The sequence below is a fragment of the Amblyomma mixtum genome, chromosome 4, assembly GCF_055824585.1.
Source record: "Amblyomma mixtum isolate Tamu chromosome 4, ASM5582458v1, whole genome shotgun sequence".
In the NCBI taxonomy this organism is placed as follows: Eukaryota; Metazoa; Arthropoda; class Arachnida; order Ixodida; family Ixodidae; genus Amblyomma; species Amblyomma mixtum.
This window is the reverse complement of record NC_143015.1, coordinates 77,749,118-77,775,957: the sequence shown is the minus strand read 5'-3', so window position 1 is coordinate 77,775,957 and position 26,840 is coordinate 77,749,118. Positions and strand designations below refer to the sequence as shown.

The window sequence follows — 26,840 nt, the reverse complement described above, 5'->3', positions numbered from 1 at the left end:
CGTCAGCACGAAAACAAAGAAAAAAAAAACGGTCGAGCTCTTTTGGCGCTTCCCGCGTAAACGAAGAGAGTCCCTAGCTGCTTGCCCCTCTTTGTCTCTCTGTGCGTGGGAAGAGACGAACTGGGTCTCGCGTCGGCGGCGTCGTTTTCTTCTCTGGGGAAAGCGTTAAAAAAAAGAGCAACATAAAGGGATACTATGGCACAATATAACGATGCCGAATGCGCATGTCTGGGAGCAGCCGCTTTTGCGCTGATATGTACTTACAGTTTCCACTTCGAATGAACGTTCTCGCGGGCTGTGTCAGATACAACTCAAGAAAGCAGCGGCTTTTCTCCGTCAAGGGACTCCCTCCTCCAGCCAATGGTGTCAGCTGATTCCCATGACCCTGCCAGTGTGACAAAGCACAAAGCAGGGAGTGGTAGATACAAAGCGGACAGTCCCCTCCCTCCATATTCGGGGATAGACCAATCTCTACATTATGCAGCCGCTCCCTGCATTGTCACGCTAACAGGGTCATGAAAACCGGCCGACGCCACTGGCTGGAATGGGGTCATGTGACGGGAAAAAGCCGCTGCGTTCTTGAGCGACTATGGGACTTTTGCAGCGAAAATCAAGTTGGGGGGGGGGGGGGGGGGAGAGTGTTTGCATGGTTTTTCCATCGAAAATGTAGCAGACCCGCCGCGGTGGCTCAGTGGTTATGGCGCTCGGCTCCTGGCCCGAAAGACGCGGGTTCGATCCCGGCCGCGGCGGCTAGAATTTCTTTGGAGGCGAAATTCTAGAGGCCCGTGTACTGTGCGATGTCAGTGCACGTTAGAGAACCACAGGTGGTCGAAATTATCCGGAGCCCTCAACTACGGTGTCTCTCATAGCCCGAGTCGCTTTGGGACGTTAAACACCAATACATCAAATCGAAAACAAAGCCGCTATTATGCCTAGTTCTTGCCTCCCGTCCTTTGTGATCTCCAGCGACCCGTCATCGGAAGCCATTCGTGGTGCTTGGAATTCCGCGCGGGTCGAGGCCGGCGCGCGCCCGTATATGCCATCGCCTCTCCTCCTTGCCAAAACTGCACAACTGCGCCGCGTGCTATGTATGCGTGGTCAGGCTTCTCCGGATGGCACGCGCGTACTCTGGGCTTGTGGCGGGAGGGCCGAGCTGCACAGCAGCGAATCTGCGGTGCAAGTACACACTCACACGCGCTAGCATCAGCGCCACTTCCTTTCTGGCTCGCGTGTAAAAGCGCGCCGTGAAATCGGGGTCGGCGTGCCGCTTACAGCGCTGCTTGCTTGCGCCGCCGAGAGAGAGAACGGCGCGTGAATACGTTATGTACTACGTGCGCTGTGCGCCCTGTATACGTTGCGCGTGAGATGCGTGCCGCACCACTTACGCTTTGCGCGTCGTAGCCTTTTTTTCTGTCGGTGCTTTTATTTATTTTTTCTGCTCACGGGGGTCGCCCTTTCTCAAGGTCGTGTCGCGGGACGCGCGTGAAAGCTGCCGCCGGCGTGTCGCGGCACTTACGTAACAGCTTGATTTATTTATTACTTTTTTTATTTGTCGGCCTGGCCGAGGGAAGGAAGCCTCTAAAAATACGGTCGAAATGGAAGCCCCTTCCCGGTATATAACTCGAGAGCGAGTTGTGCGTCTCTGACGAGACGCTTGCGACGCTTGCTGGTGGTGGAAACAGCGCAGATTTTGGTTTCTCTCTCATTCCCGCTCTCGTTCGCCTTTTGTGCGAATCTCCTTTGAGACGCCATGACTTTTTGATCTCGATTTCAAGTTCCTCGCCTTCTTGCTTACTTTTTTTTTTCGCCTGTCTTTCGTTCCTTCTTGCTTCGTATTCATTTCTCTCTCTTTCTCTTCGTGCTTTGCCTTCCATTCTTCCCTTCTTTCTTTGCTTGCCCCTTTGTTTAATTCGTTGCTTGTGCCTTGTTTATCTCTTTCCCTTTATTTCTGCCAACAGCACCTGGAGTTTTGTCTCCGCCAGTCGCACATGTGCGCCATGGTTGGGGTTCTTCGACGTGTACTGGCATTGCGCAACAGAACACGGGGCGTGTTTGCAGTTTGCCTCGAGCTCATGAATTTCGGCCCCCCAGTGACAGCTCCCTCGACCGCGTTCTCAGCAGCCGAACGTACTATAGCCATTGAGACACCGAGACCAGTGGGTGCGTTTTGGGAGAGATGCTGTGCGATGCGGTGTACCTCATAAAGTAAAAAAGGACACTTTGGCAACTAAAGTGTTCAGAGGTGGAAGCCGAGGACACTATGCCGTGACGACTTCCGGTGGATGAGACGTCACACCGTATCGGTGGCTATATCGATACCCATATTATACATCTTTAGGGGATCTTCGGTGATTATTACGCGTAATTACACATTTCTCCATCTAATTTGACACAAATTCGACGTTTTTTCCGACCATTCTGTGACAATTTTCACTATGCCGTAACGACTTCCAGTGGATGTGACGTCACACCATTCCCGTGGCTATATCGAAGCCCGCGTTATTTGGACGCAATTTTGGCATTTCTGACTATAATTAATGAACTAATTAATATAGTCATCAAACTTGGCATTTTATTCCTCCCCTCTCTGAAGCAACCATTCGATTTCTCCTATCTTTTTTCAGTTCCCGAGTTAACACGCTCCCAAAGGTGTGACACCCTCTGCTAACGGACGACAGTATGAGCCATTAAAGTCTTTTCGCCTTAAAACACGCAGGCCCTGGGGTTTTTGTGGCAGCATCTTTCCGCGGCTGCTTATCCCTCGAGTGGATAAGCAAAGTTGACGAAACAAGTCAACTTTGCGTGAGCGCGTTATGTGAAAGCCGTGCACTTCCGCCTCATTTCGCTCTCACATTGTATGTTGCTGGTCCCTGCTCGAGCCCTCTGTATACGGAACAGTGAAGCCGTGTGTGTCCGTGTACACACTGTGGTCTTCACTCTTTCCGCGCCGGTGGAGTGCCACCGCTGTGATTACTCGCTGGCGTGCACTCCTTCCACGCCCCTCCTCCTCCTCCTCGAGGCTTTTCTTTGGGCGAGACTGGTGGCCGTGATTGATGGGTGCCTGGCGCGGGGTGCGGACCGCCCGTGGTGCGTGTGTTGCAGACGCTCTCTCCCTTGACGCCGCTGCCGACGTTCCTGGGATGCGCCTTCGGTGTCGTTTCCGTTCCTTTGTTTTCTTTGAAGCTGCTGCTGTGTGAAGGACTACACTGAGGATCAGTGGTATTGTAGCGTGTTGTGTAGTAACCGACGGCGTGGCGAAAGACAGTGACGCTTAATTGGGTCGGCCTGATGTGGAGTGGGATACGTAGCACGGGAAGTGGGTGACCTGCACATTATTTGGGGTCGTTTAAAGGTTCGTTTCTGAATGATCTCGTTGCGCTTTGTAAAGGATTGGCCGGTCTGTCTTCCTGTAGTTTCCCCCCTTTGGAATACAGTCGTTAGTTTCGTGCCTTCGTCAGTATTAAATGAAACGAAAAAAGACTGAGTGGCAGTCATCCGTTCTTTGTAGCCTGTTTCCGGATGTTAAACCTGATGTAACATAGTTCCAGATTTTTTTTTTTTCTGCACGCACTGGCGACTCTCGTATTGTCTCTCATTTTTAATCTTCCTTAGCCAGATGTGCTATCAGGCCTTTTCACGACCCCCGGGGAAACCGCCTTTCTGGGCTGTGTTTCGGGAGAACACAGGGGAGAGTTTAATACTCACCTGTTTGCTGTATACGAACACAGCCCAATATGGCGGCGCCCAGGGCCCTCTTTTTGAAAAGCTGTAATAGACCCGACTTCAAGCAGGCTGCTCTGGTCCAGGAAAAAGAAAGTGGATGAGGTACAACAGCGCGTATACGGTTCGGGTGCCCGCCTTTACTACGACATTTTTATTTTGTTTTTGTCTTTATTTTGCTGGAGCATGATGGACGGTGGGAATGCGGAAACTGCTGCGCCCAACTTACCTTTCCCCTCGCACTCGCTCGGTGTGTACTCAAACGTACTGCTCGCACGCCGGCGCCGGCCGGGTGACAGGGCGACAAAGGCGCACTTAAATGGAGGGGGTCTTTAGCGACACGCAAAGTGGCGCTTAAGTCGCCGGTGCCACCGACACGCCGGCGTCGTGCGAAGCACGACGGCTTTGGCGTGTCCGCGAGAAGAGGGTCTCGAACCCGCAACCGTTCGTGCGAGCGAGCGCGCAGTGCGTGTCGTCGCGCCTGTGCCTGCCTATATAATCTCTCTCGCGGAACATTAAAAAAAAAGGTAAACGCACATAACGATCGCCTCGAGAAACCGTGGTGAGTTTTTTTTTTCACTCACGGCTACTGCTGGAGGAACGGCTTTTCCTAATGGCGGGAGTCGCTTTCGGTGCAGGAAATGTGTGTGTGCCTGTGTGTGTCGTTTGCTGTGTGTCGCTTGCTGTTTGTCGTTTGCTGTGTGTCGTTTTCTGTGCATCGTTTGTGTGTGTCGCTTGCTGTGTGTCGTTTGCTGTGTGCCGTTTGCTGTGTGTCGCTTGCTGTGTGTCTCTTGCTGTTTGTCGCTTGCTGCTGTGTGTCGCTTACTGTTTGTCGTTTGTGTGTGTCGTTTGCTGTGTGTGTGTCGTTTGCTGGACGCTGCTCGGTGTTTTACGGGTTGTCGATGCGCGGAGATGAGGAAAAACAAAGAGTGTCGAACAAAAGGCCACAGAAAAACGGAGCGGCCATCGTTGGGCAGGAAAGCGGAACAGCTCCGGGTCGCGACGCCCACACGCGTATACGTGCGCGTACTTGCCTGCTTGTACACACACACGGTCCTCGTGCCCTGGCGAAAGTGGAGCGAACCGATACGCCCGTCGGTTTCACCACCTGCCACCGGGCAGCTGTGACCGCTTGTCCGTGCGAGGGGTTGTGCGTCGTTTGTTGAGGATTAGTTCCCGGTCCACGGCACCCTCGGCCGGCGTGGCACCAAAGGGGCTCGTGTGTCGGCGACGCAGTGACCAATGAAACTCTCCTAGTTTTGAGTTAATAGCACTAGCAGTAGTTTGGTTTGGTTTATGGGGTTCAGTGTCCCAGAGCGACTCAGGCTATGAGGGACGCCGTAGTGAAGGGCTCCGGAATAATTTGGACCACCTGGGGTTCTTTGACGTGCACTGACACCGCACAGCACACGGGCCTCTAGAATTTCGCCTCCGTCGAAATTCGACCTCCGCGGCCGGGATCAAACCTGCGTCTTTCGGGTCAGCAGCCGGGTGCCATAACCACTGAGCCAACGCTGCGGACGGTGGTGGTACTAGTAGTAGTAGTAGTAGTAGTAGTAGTAGTAGTAGTAGTAGTAGTAGTAGTAGTAGTACGCTCTATAAACAGAAACGTGTAATAAGGGAGTAAACTGCCCCCTTGCGAACTCTTTTTTTTTATAAAAAAGTCTGCACTAAAGGACAAGTTACACCTTGTTAACTCTCATATAGGCGTATTCGTCTTTAGAGTGCAGGTGGTTAATGACGTAACTGGAGCCTTGGGCCACAGTGTGCCAAACGTACAGCTAGTTGAGCAGCGGCGATTACTTGCGGTTGTCATGTCGGAAATATCGGGAAGGTATACATGCCACTACAGCCGTCAAGCTCGCTTACAAACAACTGCGTGTAAATGCTGCCTTTTCGCTGTAGAGGATTAAGTGGGACGCTATACTATACTCTGCATGGCCCAGGCCACGGGACGGCGGGCTCATGTCCCCCCGTCGGTTCGTCACTCTCCTGTAAAGCGGCCTCACTGCATTGCTCGATTAAGTTGCTCTTTATCTGGTGCTTTTTTCATTATCTGGTGCTGTCAACACGCTGCCTTATATTTGGGGCTGCGGACTCGTCAAGTTGCCAAGTGGCAGCTTTTTTTCCGTAGCCCTCCATCTGTAGCACCGATGGAAATAAAGATTTGATTTGATTTGATTTATGTTTCTAGATGCTACTGCTGCCGTGCTAGTAGCGAAGCTGGTTCGTCGAGTGCATTGGATATTGCCGCTGCATGGGCCATAGCGACTTTGACGATAAGATAATAATTTGCAGCTGACTATACATGAAATAACCAGGAAAGTGGACTCCCTGGCATGTTTACAATGGAACGGGTGTGTCACTGATGCAAGCGGTTCATTTGTTTTTTTCTGCGTAAGACGCCCTTGTGTAAACCGCGTCAGTTTCTGTGTGCCTGGTAGTGGCACCAATTCAATCGGGGTCGGGGCAGAAGGGGGCGTGTGGACTGGGACGGCACTAGAGCGCGCTTGTGTTTATACATCGCGACCGCCGCGACGCCTTATTACATGCGAGCCCCGTGTCGTGTTCCCATGTCGCCGTGTCCGTGGGGGAGCCCTGCGGGAGCGCTGGTTCTCGAGTTCCACCCCCCCCCCCCCCCCCTTCCCCCCTGTTCCTAGCTCCATCGCATGCATACATGTCCCGCGTGCTCTGCCTGGGAACCGGAACGGACGCACGCGCACACGCATGTCGCGCCGCGAGAAAGTTTCTCGGCTCTCACTGCGTGTCTGTGTGTGTGCGTAGTGCAGCTGTACGACGCTGCGCCGTGTTGTGTGTCGCCCGTGGCGCGTGCTTCCCGCGGAAACCGCCGCGCGGTTGTGGCGCGCGGGTCGGCCGGGCCTGCGGAGATCCGCTGTCGCCGCCGCGTCATTTGCCTCTGCGTATGTATGCATGCATGCATTTAGGCAGGCACGCGCAGGAATGCCTCGCTAGCTAGCTGCTGTAGTGCCTTGAAATGTGGCCCGTCATTTGAGAGTCAGATGCTCTTTGACGGCCTGAGAGAGAGATCGATACCTTTCGCCACACGCGTGGGTTCTGCATGCCGTCGGTTCGTGCGAGTGTACACGAAGAGTGGAGGTGTTCGGCTGTTTGCACGTGTATATCTGCCGCGTCACTTACTGCCTGCCATATGGGCGGCGTGTCATGCTCGTGGCATGGTTTAGTAATCGAAGCTTGTTTTTTTTTTGCTCGATTCGGCGATGACAGGAGCAACGCGATAGCTTTTGACATGCTTTAGAAAGCTTTTAGGTGACCACCCGCCGAGAGGATGTGCGCTGTCCCACCATTTTCGGGGCGTCGATGTCTAGTTGGAATTTACCGCTGTCGCTCGGTCCGTTGCGGCTTCAGATCGTGGATGATGTCTTGCTTCGATGTACTTGTACATTTTGTCGCAAGTATAGTCCGCGTGGTACTAATATTTGGTGTCCTTATAGCTTGCAGTGATCCGTGCCACTCGGGGTTGTTTTGGGAGGCACGGCTACTAAAAACCGAATGTTGAGCCCCAGGTTCCCGAAGCACAGTTTTGCGTGAGTAACGCCTGTATTAAGGTCTTTAATGCCTCACCGTTGTCGACAGAAGGTTGTCAGCAGAGGTGTCACGCTTTTTCTATTCAGACCAGCAAACAAATTTTTGTGCACGATGGGATTCGAACCGCCATCCCTCCGTTCCGCAGCCGAGCGTGCTATATATACTTCCTGCCAACGCATATGTAGTTCTCCTGGTCCAGGACGCTGGAGAGTGTTTACAGAAAGGCGTCGAATCAGACGGATGCTTCCCAAACGCCCTCCAGTGTCTCCAGCATTTAAGATTCACGAACAATTGTGTACTTAATTAACATCTTAACCACACATCAGTGACACAAGCAGCAACACCGCGCTAAAGGCTTTCCGCCTCACCGCACTTTAGGTCAACAAAGTGCCCCCCTGAATTTTTTTTTACGCGCTGAGGCTGCCCTGTCCTTTTTGCGTACTTTGTTCTCCAGCCAAAACGAAAGTCACGTATATATCTTCGTCCATGAGGTGCGAACTTGATGTGACTCTCCGCTGTCATTATAGCGCGTGCAGCAGACCCCGTACCTCGCCGCAAGGAAGCCGTCACGCCTCTGTAGCAAAAGCTGCGATGGACATGGCAGCCTTTTTCGACGTCGCGCTGTGTGGGCGGTTGGGTTCTTTCAGACCCTCTCGGAACAGTGCGCCCTGCAATCTCCGCGGAGAACCGTTCCCTATATATATAATACGTTGTTGGACGGCCTTTTGCGGAAATTCGCCGCGGAACCAATCTCCCTTTATTCTATAGCACGCCGATTTGAAGTCGAAATTTCTCGCGCCTTCTCCGATTCCGAGTCGCGCGTTTCCGGCCCGTTTAATATATAGGAGACCGTTCCGTCTCAATTCCATCCCTCGCGCTTCGAGTCTTTTTCGTGATCGATCACCTCTCGTGTCGCGCTGCTCTAGGCTGCGAGCATACGAGGAATCCGTCTGGCCCGGTGCTCGAGCGGCCAGGGCCCCGTCGCCGCCCCGACCGCGTGATATAGGCGCCGCCCTTTTTTCCGAGAGATGTCCCTGTCTATATAAGTGGGCCCCTCCTTTGATTTTGATTCCTTTTTCGCTGCCGCGCCCCTCTATTATGTCCGTCTCGTATCACTGCGGTGATACTACACATGCACTGTCTGTGGTTGAGCTCCGCTCGCGAAAGGCTGTGAGGGGATTGAGAAGGAGGGTGAAATGGAAAGGGAGGGGGGGGGGGGGGGTAAGCGCAGATTAGGGTCGCCGTTGCGTATTTGATGAGATTCCTTCTTGCGTTCGTTTGCGTTACTTCCTTTCTTTATGATTTATCTTTGTACTCGCGTGCATATAACGCCCACGGCTTACGTCCACTGCACGCAAAGCTCCCTCTGCGAACAGATGCATCAGCGTCTGGTATACGTATACCGCGTCGTCTTTGTTGTCGCCTGTCGGAAGTGTGTCTGTATTTTGGTTTGGCCCCCCTTTTTTCTTTCTTTAGTTTTCGTCTCGTATTGCGAAACCTTTTTTGCGACAGTCGGAGGTGGTTGTATACTGCGCTGTCCGCGTATGCGTCCTGTCGAAGGCAGTCACGACGCGTATACGACAGGTCCGTTGTTGTTTGTTCAGATCGCGTCGCTGTCCGATGTCTTTTTTTCTTTCTTTCTTTCTTTCTTTCTTTCTTTCTTTCTTTCTTTCTTTCTTTCTTTCTTGCGCCGCCGCGGTGGCTCAGCGGTTATGGTGCTCGACTGCTGACCCAAAAGACGCGGGTTCGATGCCGGCCGCGGCGGCTAGAATTTCTTCGGAGGAGAAATTCTAGAGGCCGGTGTACTGTGCGATGTCAGTGCACGTTAAAGAACCCCAGGTGGTTGAAATTTCCGGAGCCCTCCACTACGACGTCTCTCATAGCCTTAGTCGCTTTGGGACGTTAAACCCCATTAAACCTAAAACCTAAACCTTTCTTTCTTTCTTTCTTTCTTTCTTTCTTTCTTTCTTTCTTTCTTTCTTTCTTTCTTTCTTTCTTTCTTTCTTTCTTTCTTTCTTTCTTTCTTTCTTTCTTTCTTTCTTTCTTTCTTTCTTTCTTTCTTTTCTTTCTTTCTTTCTTTCTTTCTTTCACTGCTGCGCGGTCGTGCTGAAGCTTCGGTTGCCTAACTGGACCTCCGCTGCATCGAGGTTATCCGATTCAACGGCATGCGAAAAGTCGCTGGTTGGCCTCGATTTTGACAGGTCGAGCCTGCACTGAACGAGGTGAAAAAGGAAGCGAAGGATATAGTGCTTGCTTACGCCAAATGATTGCCTCGGAGAACCGTCGACTGTCGTCAGGGGCCGCACCGATTCGTCTTCATTTTACATCTCCCCCGTATTCATCCGCTTTAACGATTTTCTACAGCGAACGCGCTCCTTTTGACGCCTGTTGATTTGGTAGTTTATATGGCGAGAGGGGAAATTATTTCGAACCTTCACGCACGATGTGTAGTTTTTCTTTCACCGTTTTTCTTTCTTTTTTTCATCGAACTTGCTCGGATTATTCCAGCGCCACTGACTTCTCTGGTCCCTCGTTTCCATCTTCCAAGACACTGTGCATTGTTTGAACTCGCTGGACACTGGATCCGAAGGAGCTCCAGCGTCAGAGTCGCCTCTGCGACGGGGCTGCCCGTAGTCGCGTTTACATGAATACGGTAGAAGTCGATTCGAGTCCACTTTTTTAGGGAACGTGCAAAAACGTCGAAGAAGAGAATAGAGGACGAGTCGCGACTTTCCTTCTCTCTGTCTCGAAAAAACCCACTCAAGACGCATTCTGTCGCATACATGTAAACGCGGCTCGTGACGGTCTCAAGATGGCGCCGACGTATACCGCCAGACCAGACGTGTGCATGCAGCCCGCGAGAGTTCCAGCGCTGGCGGTGATCGTTCCATTAGACACCTTTAGCGTACCGTGTTACCGTATTACCGGTACCGGGAGCCCGCCCACCGCCAATGCGCATGCGCAAATCGCCTTGTCGGCGACAGATGGCGCCAGGTACCCGGTAGATGCGCGTGCGCCTGCAGCATCGGGGCCAATCAGCGGGTGCTCACCGGCGGGGGGCGGGCTTCCGCTACTCCGGCACCGGTGAGACGGTACACGGTGTGCTGAAGGTGTCTATTGGGTCGTGGTTTGAGGTGGCGTGGGACGGGCGTTCAACGAATTCGCCTTACTGCATGGGGGACAGTTGTCTGTCACGGAAGATAGACGTGTCCGTGGGAGCGAGTGTTGGCGTCGCGAGCGTCTGTCGCGGGCTTCCGACAGCTGCTCGCTCCATGTCTTCGCGGGACGGACAAGGCTATGGCCTTGTTCGCGATTATACGTCGCGCGAGGTCTTCGGTCCGTCGCGGCTTCAACGCCGCGCGTTGTCGCTCTCATGCCGTCATACACATCGCGAGTCGGGAAGCTGACGGTGATGGAAAGGTACGTCTCCTTGAAAATTTACTGCAAGTCCACAGTTGGCAGTCTATTCTACTGGGCGTTTTTTTTTTCCACAGCGGAGGGGGAACTTCTTCCGTAAGAATTAATTTCTTAGTTATTGCTCGTCTAAAGTGAGAATGGCTTTTGGGTATTGTACACCAAGAGAAAAACTATACAGAAAAAAGAAAAAAGCCGCGCTTGTCGCGCATAATTGTGGATTAATCAATAATTGAATGCTCGTACTTTTGTTCCTGTTTATATTTTCCGCGACTGTACAGGCGCGCGAGTCCAGCGCGGTCGGTATATATAGTATATATAGTGTCGCGTTCTGCGTTGGCGTAGTTCGCAGCTGCAGTGGCTTAGTGACTGGAGTGTGCACGGATAACCGTGGGGTTCGCTGACCCGTCAAGTGCACGGTGGGCTCGGATGGGAGCGTTGCTCCCCCCTCCAAAGTGTTTACTGACTGCCTCCAAGTTCAGCACACCATGCAGCTAGAGATCTTGCAAGGGAGAGCCGTCGCTTCTACTATCTTCGATGGCAGATACCAGATAGCGTGTATCGGAAGAAGAGCGCGCCCTCTTGGAGTGCCACTCCATGCATTGCCACAAACGTATGCAATCCGGCTCTTTCTTGAACGCTGGTGGGGGGGGGGGGGGGGGGGGGGAGCAGTTCACTGGGCAGGGCGTGTAATGCGAAGGTAACTAACTGGTGGTCCCTTATTGGGGTAACGGATCATGGGTTCCTAGAGAACGCAAGCGTAACAGGGGGCTGCAGAGATTCAGGTGGGCGGATGAGATTAGGAAGTTTCCGGGATGGAGTGGTCGCAGCTGGCAGAGGACTGGATTACTTTTAGGAAATGGAAGGTGCAGTAGCTGCCTCGCTTCTCGGTGGACACCTCAACCCCGCCATGAGGGACGGGGGAAACCACGACGACTAGCTTTCACTGCCTTCTTTATGAGTAGCAGTTATTGGTCATTAATGACTTATTTCTATCCATAAACATAAGAGTGCCGAAAACAAATGGGCAACACTGAAAAAGCGCGTGTATATGCGAATAAGGAGAGGCCCGCCCTTATGAACTGCACAAACCGGACTGCACGCGAGACGTTCGAATTTCTTAGCCGACGGGGCTTTTACAGTGCAGCTGTTACTGTGCGTTGTATGAGTTAAGCGGAGACCGTCGTTGAAGCCTCGGGAGAGGAGAGGAGGAAAGTAAAGCAGCAGCTGCGAGGTGGAGAGGAGGAAGGATGAGGCGCGAGAAGGAGCGGCTGCCATTGGACCGACGGAATCCAAGTGGCGTTCTCGGGTGCTGAACTGGCCCCGTTCCGCGTGGTGTGCGCCGTGCTTGAGATCAGTGACCAAAGACACCATGGCGCACCCGTCGACGGGCAGTTTGAAGTTTATTTTGACAACGATACAGTTGTTAAGGAGGAGCCGCCGCGGTGGCTCAGCGGCTATGGTGCTCGGCTGCTGACTGACCCAAAAGACGCGGGTTCGATCCCGGCCGCGGCGGCCGAATTTCTTTGGAGGAGAAATTCCAGAGGCCCGTGTACTGTGCGATGTCAGTGCACGTTAAAGAACCCCAGGTGGTCGAAATTTCCGGAGCCCTCCACTGCGGCGTCCCTCATAGCCTTAGTCGCTTTGGTACGTTAAACCCCATAAACCAAACCAAACCAAAGTTGTTAAGGAGGTTGACAAAAAGGCAACAGCATGCCTGACTAGGCGTCAACCTCCTGCAACGCGTGACACAGCATACACAGCATGGCAAGAAGGGCAGTCATAGAATACAAAGAATACAATGTAGCCTACATATTCGCTACATAAAGGACGTAGAGTTCACTTTACCGTAAATATATAAATTGCAAACAAAACTTTTAAAATACAAACACTTTGGGAATTACAAGATGTTTAATTGAGAGACAATACATACTTGTGAAGACTCTTTTTGAATGTACCTACAGACTTGCAATCATTTCTAATATATACAATTAGGGGATGGTGATTTAAGAGATCTACAATTTGGTTTGTTAGTTTTTGTGAACCGTACTTCGTGCGCATTATTTCTTTTTGGTATATTGTGTGGCGGAAGTGATATCGTCACTTAGCTGGGCTTATGCATTCATATTGCCGAGAATCTTCATCGTTGTCAATTTTTTGAGTTCTAACTGGAGTTCCTGTAACTTGCCGCCGTCAGTGAAATGCTCGGCACGCCGGCAAAAGAAAGCCTCGGTGCTCTCAGTATAGCCTTTGCAGAACAGCGCGCTAGCCTTGTGATCTTGCACGGCTATGGCCGACACTCCTTGCTAGGAAGGTCCGCCTACGCGCGTTCTGGCACGAGCTGTATAGCTACGTTGTATACGCTAACGCTGGCCGGCAGTTGTCCATGCACAGTGCTCGAATTGTCTTTTTCGTCGGAGCAGTGATTGACGGGGTCCTTCTTCCACTCCTCACCATCGGCGCCACCGTCGTTGTCAGCTGGGCGTCGCGGCCCGTCTTCCGAAAGGCAGGGTCGCGCGCACACTCACTTCCTGCGTCGAGGACGACGGGGCGACGGAACGTACATGGTTAACACGAAGATAAGTCGGCGGTGCCGGTGTTGGCCGCGTGCATACATATGCATCGCTGTCGAAGTCTTGCCGTCTCCAGGAAGCGAACTTACGGAGGCGGAGGCAAATAAAAAAAGTAATAAAAAGGCGGCGTCCCGCGACCTGGAGGAGCTCGCGCGTGGCCTCATCTTTGACGGGCGGCAGCGTCTTCCAGCGCGCGTCGCGGTTTCGTGACTGGGCGTTGCACGAGTCGCGCGCGTGCACGGCGTTGTGCCCGAGGCCGTTGGAAGGCTCCTGCACGAGGCACTGCGGTGCACGTATACGCGTGGCTCCTTGAAGGCTGCCTCTACTTTCTTTCTTTCTTGAGGTCCTTGTCGAGGACAATCGTGAGCCGTTGGTTGTCCGCTTCGACAGGGCCGAAACGCGCGCGCCTTCAGCACCGGATGATTACGAAAGTATCGTTGCCAGCTAATGAACTTGTTCGAAACCGGCGTTGTCGAATGCCAAAGCGATAGTAAAGTCAGTGGAGGCTTCCTAACTGTAATAGGATATGCAACTTACTCCGCTGGCCAATCGCCACTGTAAGTCAAGTCAGCTTTTTAATGGTTGTATTAAACAGGCCATGCAGATGCATCAAAATAACGTAGGTTATAATCTGATTCGAGTATAATACACAGCTTCTTGTTTAGGCAGCATAGAGAGCGTTAATAGGACTCACGCTAGTGTCCGGTGCTGCTGCTTTGTATTCCTGTCTTTTCGCTCTATAGTTAACCTTTGTAAAAATGGTCTTTAGGCCATTTTTGTGTAGACTTTTTTTAGACTCTGTGCCTGCTTATATGTTTCCTTTTTTCTATTCATAGTGTATAGACAAGTATATTAACAGTTTATAAAAATTGTCTATAGACCGTGTATAGGATTTGTATTGTCTATACACTAGTCTGTAGGTCTTGTCTATAAACTCTGTAGGTTGATAAGTCTATGTGCAGTCTATAGACTGTCTGAAGAAATTTCAGTAAGAGAAGATTCCTCAGATGTCGACCGACGAACTAGCCCAACTAAGCGCCTTAGAAAACCAGTATTTCAGCAGTGTTTGTTTGAGGGCTGGTTGATTCATGCTTTCAAGGCGGAATCATTTTTAGCGCCTGTTTTATCCCCTTTATGTGTTCCGCTAAAAAGGTTTCCCGCCTAGAAAACAGGTAGCGGGGAACGTAATGAGGCTAGGGCCGTTTCTTCTGATGTGCTCGCTAGCCAACCGCACACGTCGGGAAGCTGTCGGCCCGCGCACCCATCGAGTTTCGATTACACTGCAAGCCGCGCGCCATTTTGGGCTGTTGGCAACCGCGTCCGGGATTCTCGTCGTGCTTCTTGTCTTCGCAGTCCCGTGGCCAATATGGCGATCGGCTCTCGATCTCTTGTGAAAGCTGACCGCGTGCATGTACAAGAACGGCTTCGTGAACATGTGTCGCCGAAGCAGACCATCTATACTCCAATTGGGAGTGGCGGCGAAGACGAAACGAGTGGCAGCGCAAGCGGTCTGCGATAACCCCGACGCCACGCGCTATTTCAACATGTGCCGAACTATTCCTCCCCGCCCCTGCCGAGAGGGGGGTAAAAAATGTACATCCGTTATCGCGAAGAAGGGAAAACAAAGCGAAAGGCCAAAACGACGCGTCCACTGCTGGCCGTCGGCGGCGCCTGAACAAAAACAAAGATGAATCCTCGCAAACCTGTCGAAATACTGCGCGGCCGCCCCGAACTATTGCCCCTACACACCTTTTTGTCTAGTGTTGCTTCTTTCTTTCTTTCTTTTTTTAATGCGGATAGTTTACAACGGTTTGCATTCCTTGTCGACACCTTGCTCCTGTTTTCACCAAAAAAATGTAGCTGGCCTGAGCACACCTAACGATGTCGGCAGCAAGACGTCTGCTCCAGCCAAAGCTTGCCCGACGAAAACAGCAGTAACGGCAACTGCCCACGAAGATGCGCAGATACAGGGATAAGCGCGAAGACACGAGGAAAGCCGACTTTCTTCCCCGCCGTCTTTCTGACGAAAGAAGAGGCTCTTCCGAAGATGACGGGTACCGCCGCCGGCTACGCCGGGCGAGAAATGCGATAAAAGCCATGTAGAGGCAGGCAGTCGCCGCGGAGGGGTGAGGAGGTCACGCCGGCGGTGACGTCACGGCCCTGACTCAGCCGCCGAGCTCCGGGCAGGTTGAAAACAAACACAACACACATGCCTCGGTCGCCTCGAGACGGCCGTGAGCGCTCCGGGACAAGGAAAGGGCGCGAACGCGTCCGTGACGTCAGGGGCGGTGTGTCGGTCGGACCGACCGTCGAGGACGTATGGGCACATATCCCTACCTGTGCGAGCCGTGTAGTTGCGCAAGCCAGGTGTCGTCGTCGCGGATGGGTTGACGTTAGGGTGCGCCGATGTGTGGTGTGTGGCCGCCAACTACAGCCGCAGGCCAAATAAGGAGAAGGAAAAGTTGGCATTCGTTCGATTCTTTGGATTTTTTTCTTAAGAATGAATTCCCAGCAGCCTTGCGAAAGAAGTCAAGGTCGACTGAAATGTTGCAATTGTTTTCGTCGTTCTGCATGGCATTCGACGACGATACGAACGGCAGAATGAATTTATGAATGCGAAACTTCCATGAAGAATCGTGATGAAATTGTGCAGATGAATCAAGACTTGTAAATTTGTACGCGTGACGAAATTATGTATACATGAATCGTGGCACGTAAATTTGCACTTGTGCCAAAATATCCTAGTGTGACTTGCATGCCCTGTTCACATTGTGTGGAAGTTTGTTTACTTTGTACAGTGAATGTGTTGATCATCCAGATACACTGCTATCTTTTCAATTTGGAGTTACTAATGCAGTTTTTTTTCTTCAAGCTAAGGTAAATTTGCCATAAGGGCAACTTCTGGGATTGATGTCACAGACGTCTGTGATGCACTGGTTCCAGAGGTGCTGCTCTAGACGACCTTCACAAAATGGGGGGATCAGGAATTTACACCTGTTAGAAAAGTTTACAAAGCAACCACATGCTTGCACGCTTGAGCTTAGCTTTGGAGACACGGCCTTCCATGGCTTCACAGCATATTGGAATCCGCCTGCACTTTTTATGAAGACAGGGTTAGCAAAACCTTGAGCAAACAAGACAAGGTTAACGTTCTGTGGTTACTGTAGACATATTGCAAAAAGTGTGGAGGAAAACTGATTGTGTGCTGTAGGAGTATCAGTTCACGAAGTGCCATTGTGTAGTACTGTACATTGCAGACATTGTGAAAGTGCCTTTGATAAATTTCAAGTAAGCTTTGCATGGTTTATCTCACTTGTGTCCTGTGCACTTGAAAAGGCATGAAATACGTGCTATTCGGCCCAAGGCATTTGTGTTTCATGTTCCCTCTTCCTTTTTCTCCTTGCTGGTGCAGAGCGGACAAGAGTGACGTGCTGACAGAGGACCTGGTCCAGGCTGAGAAGAGGGTGGACAGCATCAAGCAGACGTGCGCCTGCACCCACAAGCGCATCCTCTCCTGCCTGCACAATGTCTCGCTCGAGGACAACGAGAAGCTGCAGGTGAGCTTGCACACCTTCCCCTTCGCATGCTGCTTCGTAGGAACCCCATTTACTGTGTGCATTGGGGCAATATTGCTTCCCGTTTAGAGTTGAGGTGCCTTAGAACGACCGTCATTGAAGGTGGCTCTGCTTTGTCTGCACGGCTAAAAGGCATCCCCTTTTTGTTCATTCATCTTGGCTACTGATCCCAAGGTCACAGGTTCGATTCCTGACCAATGAAGCTGGAGTTAGATGAAGGATAAGTGCAAAAATGACTATGTGCTATGTGATCCCTCCACTGCAGAATCCCTCATGTCCCATTTTGTTACCATTGCATGTTTAACATAACCTTTACATTCAGGTAATCGCGGTGCCTTTCTTTTATCTTGTTCCAAGGATGCACTCGTGTACACATTGTCATCTTGTGCTGGCATTTTTTTTTTAGTTACTGGACAAAAACTGCTCTACAGATACAAATTCACGGAGAACCAAAGAGTGCGGTAGCAAGGGCCAACAAGTGATTTCTGTGGCCACCCTCAGGTTGCATAGATTGCTAGGCATATTTGATGGAATTCAGTTACTTGTAAGCAATATAGATTCTGAATTCAAGGGTCTTGTTTAATTTGTCAGATGTGTGTTGCATGGTTTGTACACCCCCGTCAAAAGTATACGAGGGGTTTACATCCAAGCTGTTTAGTGGGACTCCCTAGCATATCTAGCAGTCCAAAGCTTGGAAGGATAGAGGACGCAATGCCATTCCTCTTTTGGGAGGTTAGGGTCGCTGAGGATGCGTAAAGAGGCATGCAGCAAGCCTCGCAAGCAAGTTTCTTGGGCCATATACTTTTTGACGGGGGGTGTACATCTGCTTTGCTTGACCACATTGCTTTTTGTTAACACCTTTTTTTCTTTAGAGGACTGTTGTTAATTCACTCACTCAGTTCAAATGGACACTTAACGTCTCATCATCATCAAGTGTACTTAAAAAGCCCACACTTATTTTGAATGAACCTGTGGTCCCTTTAAAGTTTGAATTATTGAGGTTAGACTGTGTAGCTAAGACGCTCAACAGGTATGCATCATGGCATTAAGCCTGGTTACTGCTCTCTTTGTTCAGTGATAATTGGGCTTTTGGAATCTTACATGCATCCACCTAGTCATGTTGGAAACTGAAATTGGTGTCTTGTATTTCCAGCCATTCACAGATCTCACCAGTGCCTTTATTTACTGAAGAAGCGCGCTTGATTGATGTTGATTCTGCGAACTTGGCAGTTTGCAGCGTGGGGTAGAGTGGAAAAATAGAAATCTTGAAAAGAAAGAATGGCACACGAGGTTCACGAGGTTTCAGTTAATAATATAAACAAAACAAAAGGACCGGAAAATGGCAACCTGAAGAGAGTTCTGGTCAGAAATGGTCGGCAGGAAAAAACTGTTCTTAAATGCCTCACTCCTCACAAAAATTGGTTCAAGCAAATGGCTTCCAGACTGGTGCGTTTGTCTTCAGGATAAGTGTTTGAGAATTTTGGAATGAGGTATGTTTAGTTTATGTGTTAAAAGGTTATGCAGGAACAATAAGTCGGGAATTTGTCTGCGTACCTCGTACTACATCCAGGAAGTCTTTGGTGAGCTTTTTGTACCCTTAAAATACGGCTTCTGTACTCATTTAAGAATAGGGCCTGTCACAAGATGTTTGTAAGTAAAAAGTTTGTGTTGTAACCACACCATGGAATTGGGGCGTACTGAGCGCAGCATGGCACACGTGTTGTCGTCATTTCACATTCTTTATTTCGTGCAGAAAAAAATACCGGAGCTCGCCCTGTTCCACAGCCTCCAGGAGTGTCACAAGAATGTTGGCAACCAGACACTGCTTGGGTAAGCATTTTCATTTCTCACATGCTGAAGAGCCCTGATATTATTGTGGCATGTTGGGCAAATAAATAATCCCAGCATTGGGTGAAGGCCCAGGATTTTATGTCTATGCCTGGATTGGTTTACTTCAGTGCTTGTATTTATATATGTATTCAGTTATTTGCATAGCTTAGGGGCCTCACAAGTGAGGCAAGGCAGTACATGAAGGATGGGGTGTATAAAGATGTTTTTGGAAGAAAAAACATGCAAAACGTAACTAGGGAATGACATTGACTGTAGGAACGTAGAGGCTGTAGGAACGTAGAGGCTGTAGGAACGTAGAGGCTGTAGGAACGTAGAGGCTTTAGGAACGTAGAGACTGTAGCAATGCCTCTTGAAATTTCCCAGCAGCTGCATGTGGTCAAGTGAATTCTTCAGGGCCCATGAATGGTTCATTGCTTTCACATCCGACACTATTTCAATGGGAAGTGCTGTCAGAATAACAAATGGTAAAGTAACACAGTTAGTGCTGTTGAGGTACGATAATGCGAGGTGTCACTAGCTGGCTTCATGTGCCATCTTGGTGGACCTTTCATGTGCTTCAGCCTTAGAAGTGCAGTACAAGCACAAGTCTCTGGATGGTTGAAACCATTTCAAACAATGAGGTCATCATTAGCATCAAGGCTGGTGACGTAAACTTCGCGGTGGCAGTGATGATGATGATGCTGTGATGGGAATAAGCATTGTGGCCTATGGCATTTGAATGTAAAAACAGAACAGTAAATGAAACGTGTGAAATGAAAACACCAATATAACAAAGGAAGAGCGGGGGTAATAAACAAGTGTGGTGGTGCCATCTGTTGGCATCCATTGTAACAAAAGGCTCGTTTATTGGTGGGGACATAAGATTCATTTCCATTGTTGTTTTTTTTCTGATTCGCCAAGAGTTTCCCTACTTTCTCTGGTTTGCCAGACGGGGACACTGCATAAAAATGTAACAACCTCCCGCATTTCGTGACATTGTAATTTAGGGAGAGAATCTGGGAGACGATTTGCAACTTTCTCAGCAATGCACTTACCTTTTCGTGCACAGAAAGGGCTGGTAGTGTTTACAAATTGTAATCTGTCAGTCTGGTGTAGCTTCTTGTTCCCACCCGGGTTCCCTTTTGTGTTGGGTGAGGAAGCCAGTCAAAAAGACCACGCACGAAAAAGGGAGGTGCAGACGACAAAGCTGGTTCCCTCAACTCATAAAGCATGCATGCATGCATGGATGCCAACTGGCCTACATCTCAACTGTTCTTACCTTCTGTGCCTCTTTCAAGGCTCATAGCGCCAAATCTTGTTTTTCTGCGGAATCACTGCCCAAAGCAGTTGTAAATTTTGATGGATGAGCCTTCGTGCGATTTCAAGCTGCACAATTTCTTAAAACAATCTTTGTTATCAGGGATTTTAACCAATTGCATCTCCTGTGTACGAGTTTCCCACCTTCAATTACTTTTTTATAGCCAGTCTTGCATGGTGGATTGTGGCACATGTGAACGGCGGGCTGTATAAGCCGTCATATTTGGATTCCTCGTTGGTTTATGGGAGCATTGAAAACAGTTTGCAAGCCGTGACTATGGAAGACATTTTTCCCTCAAGAGTATATCTGTGTGTGTTTACTCGTTCTTTTGTCCCTTGTCTTGTTTGCGCTATTGCTCCGAAGTATATCTGAGCAGAACCCTTATGGTAAATGGGAGGTGCTGGGTGTCCTTCATGCCATTTTCAGGGAAGAGCTTGAACAGCACCTTTATCGATGACATTTTATTGTGCTCGTTGTACCATAATGTCAGTGGTGTTCCGACACTGATCTTATTATTGGATTTGTATGATTTTGAAATGTTTAGTGCAGGCAGTAATGCACAGTAATCCACAATTTGCTAAATCATTCCACAAATTAAGCGCTTCCAACAGTTTTTCAGAATTTCCGGATGAGAGCAGGTGTGAAAATATGGCTATCCGATGACAGCTAGCCATTTATGCATCATTACATGCATGGAGTTTTGTATATATATCTTTTTTTGTAACCCGCCCAATTGGCTTAGTAGTTACGGCACTTGGCTACTTAGAGCTGGCGCATCCTGGTTGAATCCAGACCACGATAGCCGTGTTTCGATGTAGGCCAAACACAAAAAAGGCACCCGTATGCTGTGCAATCTCAGTTTGGTGTAAATTAATCTGGAGCATCCACTACAGCATCCCTCAAAGCCCATGTGCAGTTTCAGGATGTTGAAGTCCACAATTTATCATTCCTTTTTTATATGTTGCGATTTCATTATGCCACCATCAGGCCCAAGTCTTTGTGATGGTGGGAAATTGATCTTTCCTAATCTGTCGCGAAGACAAATGCAAAGATTCCGTTTTTACTTTCACTCCCCCCTTTTTTCTTTTTTCTTTATTAGACAAGTGCTGGCTGACTGTGCGAGTCTCCAGATGCGGCTGGGCCAAGAGCTGCTCGGCTACGAGCGGGAGACTGACCGGCAAGTCCTGCAGCCCACCACTCAGCTGCTTGAGGTGGGGACCTGTGGCATCATGGCACCTTCTTCATGCATATGTACAGGGTGTCCCAGCTAGCTTGGACCAATTTTTAAAAATAGGCTTTTTTTGGGTTAGAAGAGTGCTTTTTTTTTCAACATAGCATTATCAGTGGTGTAGTACATTGGAATACAGGTAAGACGTGCTAACTAGGGGGTTAATTAACTAATACTGAATAGTTAGCTTTTTAACTATTGCTGTTAGGCTCCTTAATTATTGAGAGGCGTGTAGGCCAATGTAAGTAATATCCGTATGATTTTTTAGAATTTCAAAAACTCGGTTACCTTTGCCGCTATGGCCCAACAAATTTTGGCTGCACCGCACCAAAATACATGTGCCTTCAAGAAGCTTGCAGGCAAAGCAACCCCTCCAGAAGCACATAACTGGTCGAAATAGCCAAAATTTGTTGGGCCACAGCACCGAGGGTAACCATTCGAGGCACACGCATTGCTGCATCCTCATTCCTCAGCTTAAAAAATTGCTGAATGAAGCACCACTTTTGGCAAAAGTGATTAGGCAATGATGTTTGCTTCTTTGCCGTAAAGTGGAGCCGTATGGCATCCCTACACTCTGAACACGAAGGATTACAAAGGGAGTAATCTATCCTATAACGCACTCACTTTTATCAAAATGTGTTAGAGGACAACTTACTCCATTTTGGCTCCTATGTAGGCATATTTGCGTATAGAGTGTAAACACTAAAAGGTCTTGGAAGAGGTAAGGACAACGGTTCTCCTCATTTTACACAGATTTAGAGTCTAAGGGTCATCAAAAGTATTTCATTGCGCAGCTAAGAAACGAACCTTGTTGTCTGGTTTCTTTTGGAAAATATGGCACATTACGTTGCACACAGATTGATTCATTGTAAAACATTTTATCTGTTGGAAAGAGCTTCGTGGAATGCCGCAAAGTTTATTTTTATTTCTCAGTCAGTGTTTTGCGTTTATTGCTGCCAGCACATGACATTATTTATCTTCTCCTCGCGGATAGGGGCAAGTTGACCTGTTCATGCCTGCTTGATTTTGGCAGATCAGTAAATCACAGATGAATGTCAGTTAAGAAGCAGCTGACAGCGCGTGCGAGTGGTAGCATTCCACTTCTCATACCCCTAACCTGGAATCTCCCCCCCCCCTCTTGCCACAGACGGACCTGCCCAACATCTCCAAGCTGCGGAGGCAGTTGTCCAAGCTGACACTGGACATGGATGCTGCAAAGAACAGGCACGTGCTTGGGACTGCTGTCACGCTGTGCATCTGCTGTTAGCGAATATACACTCCAATTTGGTGCAGATAAACACTGTCTTGTAAGGCTCGCTCACATCCGCCAGGGATGCATTGGCAGGGGTCAAGGGCGCTCCCGGTTCCAAGAACCACCTTGGAGTTTTTAAGACGGCAGAAATTTATGTAGAGGAGGGCATACATTGGTAGGGTAGAATGAGAGTATAGCGTGTGTTGAGATGGCGAAAAAAGCTTAAGTGGAGGGAAAAACAGTGATGTTGGATGTGTGCTCTCTGTCAAGACGACGATTACTGTCTGCAGCCAACTGCACGGGCATGGTCTCTAAATGGTCGTTTATTCATCCATCATGTGTATTCATGTGAAGTTTTGGCAAGTGTTGCCTTCCAAAACACCTGCAGTACAAGGAGAACCATATAAATGCTTCTGCATGAATGAGTGTTTTTGCAGTACTTGTTGCACAAATGATGTTGCAACAATAAGAATGGGGTGGACTGCATTTGGCATGCACTGTTGTATCGGGTCATCGAACAGCATCTTACCCGAACCCTTCAAAAAAAAAGTAAAGTATGCAACAGTTGTATTTTGGCAGTCAGTACCCACCAATGAGGTGGAAACATAGAGGCTAACGAAAACGGTTGACTTTGAGGACACTGTAGCAAGCAATGGAAATGAAAATGACAGGTGTAACATTAAGAGACCAAAAGAGTGCAGTGTGGGTCAGGGAACAGACGCAAGTTAATGACATCCTAGCCGAAATCAAGAGGAGGAAATGCTTGGACAGGGCATGTAATGCGAAGGCAGTACAACCGATGGTCGTTAGGGGTTATGGAGTGGATTCCAAGGGAAGATTCCACGGGGCGGCAGGAAGTCAGATGGGCAGATGAGATTAGGCAGTTTGTGGGGAAAAGGTGGCCTCCAGCTGGTATGAGGCGGTTAACTTGAGGCATATGGGAGAGGCCTGAGGCCTTTATCCTGCAGTGGGCGTATTTAGGCTGATGATGATGATGATGATGTCTCAAAGCTTTTCAGCTGATCGGGAGCAGTTTAGAGGATGGTGTAGTGCATACATCAGAACTGATATCACGCATCTGCATTCCTTTAATGGTGGCTCTCTACCGTCAGTGCCTCTCGGAGAATTGATCTGTGGCATCATTGCAAACAAGACAGTGCTTATGGCTGGCATTCTTTCTAAATCGTGGCACGAGTAGTCCAAAGCAAATCGGTGCATTTCAAGCACACATTGACATACAAAAGTCGTTTTCTAAGTATATTTGCTTACTCGTGTCTGTCTTGGAAAGTTTGAAACATGACGAAGGTTTTTGCATTGCGTTTTTTGCCATGGACGTTGGTGGTTACCAACTTTCTGTTTAGAGGTTGTGGTAGCACTTCAATGCTGCTTCAGTTTGTAATCCACAGGGCTTCACTTCAACGACTGTTTCATTCCTTTCGGCAATTTGGTGGTCACAAATCGCTGTTGCCTGCATGGTGGTGGGTCATTTCTTTACGCTAGTCACTGAGGAATCTCGTTCTTTCTCCCATTATTCTCTGACTTGCGACCGTAAATGCACACCGAGGCTTCTTCGCATAAACAGCAAACCTGTCACGTGTGCATGGTCTCTCTAGCGTTGTGCTTGGCAATGCGCAGGTACCAGACGGCACTGAAGCACGTCCAGCAGTCCGGCAACCTGGCGACTACCGGCGGTGGCACAGCGGGGGGTGCCGGCAGCGCAGGGGGTGGCGGTGGAGGCAACACTGGCGGGTCGACCAAGACTGAAGGCCTGCGCGAGGAGGCAGAGGACGCTACCAGCAAGGTACGCCCTGGAGTCAAATGGATGGCAAGCAGAGCTTGTCGCCTTATATGTGTATTTAAAGTTTGAATTGCACATATTCTATGATGTCGTCTTGATTGAAACTCAACACGACCTTGAGCATTTGGCAAACTGTCTTGGCCATATATTGCGAAGACCCTGAAGCACAAAAAAAAAAAAACCGCTGTCATCAATTACAAACCGAATGCACTGCAGAAAAAGCAGAGTGAACAAAAACGAAACTTGCGTGCGAGTACGCACTGACGTTCCAGGCCTCTGCGACAAAGTCTCGCTGTCAGAAGTGAAATCTGACGTTTGTACATTGTTGTCTGACTCCTCACCACTGCTTTCGTCGCGAAAAACGTCATCGGAAGCGGCCGAAGTGCTTGGTATCGAACTTCGTTTTCAAGGAGTGCGCGATGATGTGGACGCCGTTTTCGCCTGCAGACAGTGCTGCGACCCCTCAAAGTTTTATTTTTCAGGGCACCCCCCTCTTGTTGAAACACTGAAACCAAGACTGCAATCAAAATAGCAATTGTTGAGTTCACAAACTAGATGGCGCAGCACATCCACAAAGTTCCGGATTGCGCAATTTCCGTCCGCGATTTCAATCAAACATGGGTGTACGATGGCCTGTGAAACAGTAGCGAAAGACTTACAGTTTGAATTGCACATATGTTATGATGGATGGAGAAACACTTCAAATACACAGTGCTGACATGCCGCGTGTACTGTGAGAATATATATATATATATATATATATATATATATATATATATATATATATATATATATATTAGTTCCTCCTTTCAATAAATGTCAGTTGCGAGTTCAGCGCGGGATGTGTTTGGGGTGTCTCATTGTTTGTCGTCATCTTTGCAGTGTTTCAGATTTAAAAAATACACACTGGCGACACCCGCTCAGCTCTATCAAACTGCTGTTTGTGGATCGTACATGCTCGTAATATGAATGCCTAGACTGTATGTGGTACAGTTGTGCTTAGTTTGACCTGCAGAGCAATGGCGATGTCATTCATGTAACCTGTGCAATATAGCGCTCGCAGGCGGTGTGATGTGCACTGCAGAGAATGGTGTCTTTTCAGCTGGGAACTATAGTCGGAACAAAGTTATACGACCTTCAGGAGACAATGCAAAAGTCATACGATGTTTGTGTTGTATAATCAGAAATCTTGCTATGGACGTATTCACATAATAAACACATCCGCTGCACTCGCTGCAAAATGAAAATCTTTGCATTGTGTAATCGGAAACGTGCACCCACTACACTGGCTGTGAAAATGCATATTTTTTCTTTCTCCCATGCACATTATAAAAGCACCCCTATGTTCATCCTGCTAGAATTTGTACGGAGACTGCGCTGCAGGGAAGAATTTCAACACTGACAAGGCACGCATGCGCTCTTGTCAGTGTGCGTTAAGTAGGGTCGTACTTGCCTCCAAATCAATGCTTTGAACAATGCTTTGATAGGCTGAGTCTGGTCAATCCCACCCCTTCTATGCTACTGGGGACCAACCAGCTCTATTGATGTAGGTAAAAGTTGAAGGGGCAACCACGTATTGTCACTTCAGTTTCACTGTTAGTTGTAAATGCAAGGGAATGCAGAAGAGCTTAAGTGACTAAAGTACACGTCATGTTTGGGGTTTCGTTATCATGTGACCTTGCTATTTTATGGCAGCATGTCATGTGGATGACAATCACAAGGTCGTAGGGAGGGAGGTTTTCTTGCTGAAGCAAAGCTCCCACACGCCGGATGGCCCGAACTGGGTGCCACACATTCACTCCCTCCCCGACAGGTGGAGCAGTGTCGGGACGCCCTGGCCGCCGAGATGTTCGGCCTGATCGGGCGAGAGCCCGAGTTTGCCCACCTTCTGGTCCAGTGGTACCAGCTGCAGGCCGATCACCACCGCCGAGCGTTGGCGCACATTGACAATGCCCTGCCCAGCCTCTGGGGGCTCATCGGTAGGGTGGCCTTGCCCCTGCTCTCTTTTTTTTTTTTTTTGGAAATGGATTAATCGCTCTCGGGAGTCGGTACGGCACTTTCATTTATGTCCGTGCTCTCATTTCGACACCTATGCATGCATGTTGCCACACGTCAGACATTGGCTTTGGGCTGTTTCCACTGTAGGCATGTGAAGTGAAAGCTTTTCTATTTGGAGCTCCTGGCATCAGAGTTTTGTCAGTTTTTTCAGGCTGTGCCTCTCCTCATCATGCTGTTTGACATTTGTAGTTCCTAAAACCCTATCACCAGGCGTGAGATGTTTTTAAGTGTCGGCAGACTTGTGTGATGCCCTTTAATCCCCTGAAGGGCTCATTAATAAAAAAAAAAGATGGCCGTTTTAGTACCGCAAAAGAACGGCTGCCTCCATCTGTGTTGCAAACAAAAGAACATCATTTGGCATCCTTTGTTTGTCAAAAGCCATTCAGAAAGTAGTGAAATACCCATAACAAGGTGAGCTCATCAGAAACAAAACAGTGATAGTTGGTCGTGATGAGCTGAGATCGTCGTATGGGATCGTCATAAGGGAGGCTGAATTCAGTGAGAGAA

At 49.2% G+C, this 26,840-nt stretch overlaps 1 protein-coding gene across 1 annotated transcript in view; it reads left to right on the top strand.

Annotated features, from left to right (window-relative positions):
- Positions 1–26,840, top strand: part of LOC149347131 (uncharacterized) — a 121,695-nt gene that overhangs the window by 75,871 nt on the left and 18,984 nt on the right. Inside the window, exons 2-7 of the mRNA XM_089586894.1 lie at positions 16,687–16,831; positions 18,603–18,679; positions 21,097–21,208; positions 22,373–22,449; positions 24,113–24,278; positions 26,089–26,254. Of these exons, the coding sequence (XP_089443020.1) occupies positions 16,687–16,831; positions 18,603–18,679; positions 21,097–21,208; positions 22,373–22,449; positions 24,113–24,278; positions 26,089–26,254 (743 nt within the window). The remainder of the gene's footprint in view (positions 1–16,686; positions 16,832–18,602; positions 18,680–21,096; positions 21,209–22,372; positions 22,450–24,112; positions 24,279–26,088; positions 26,255–26,840) is intronic.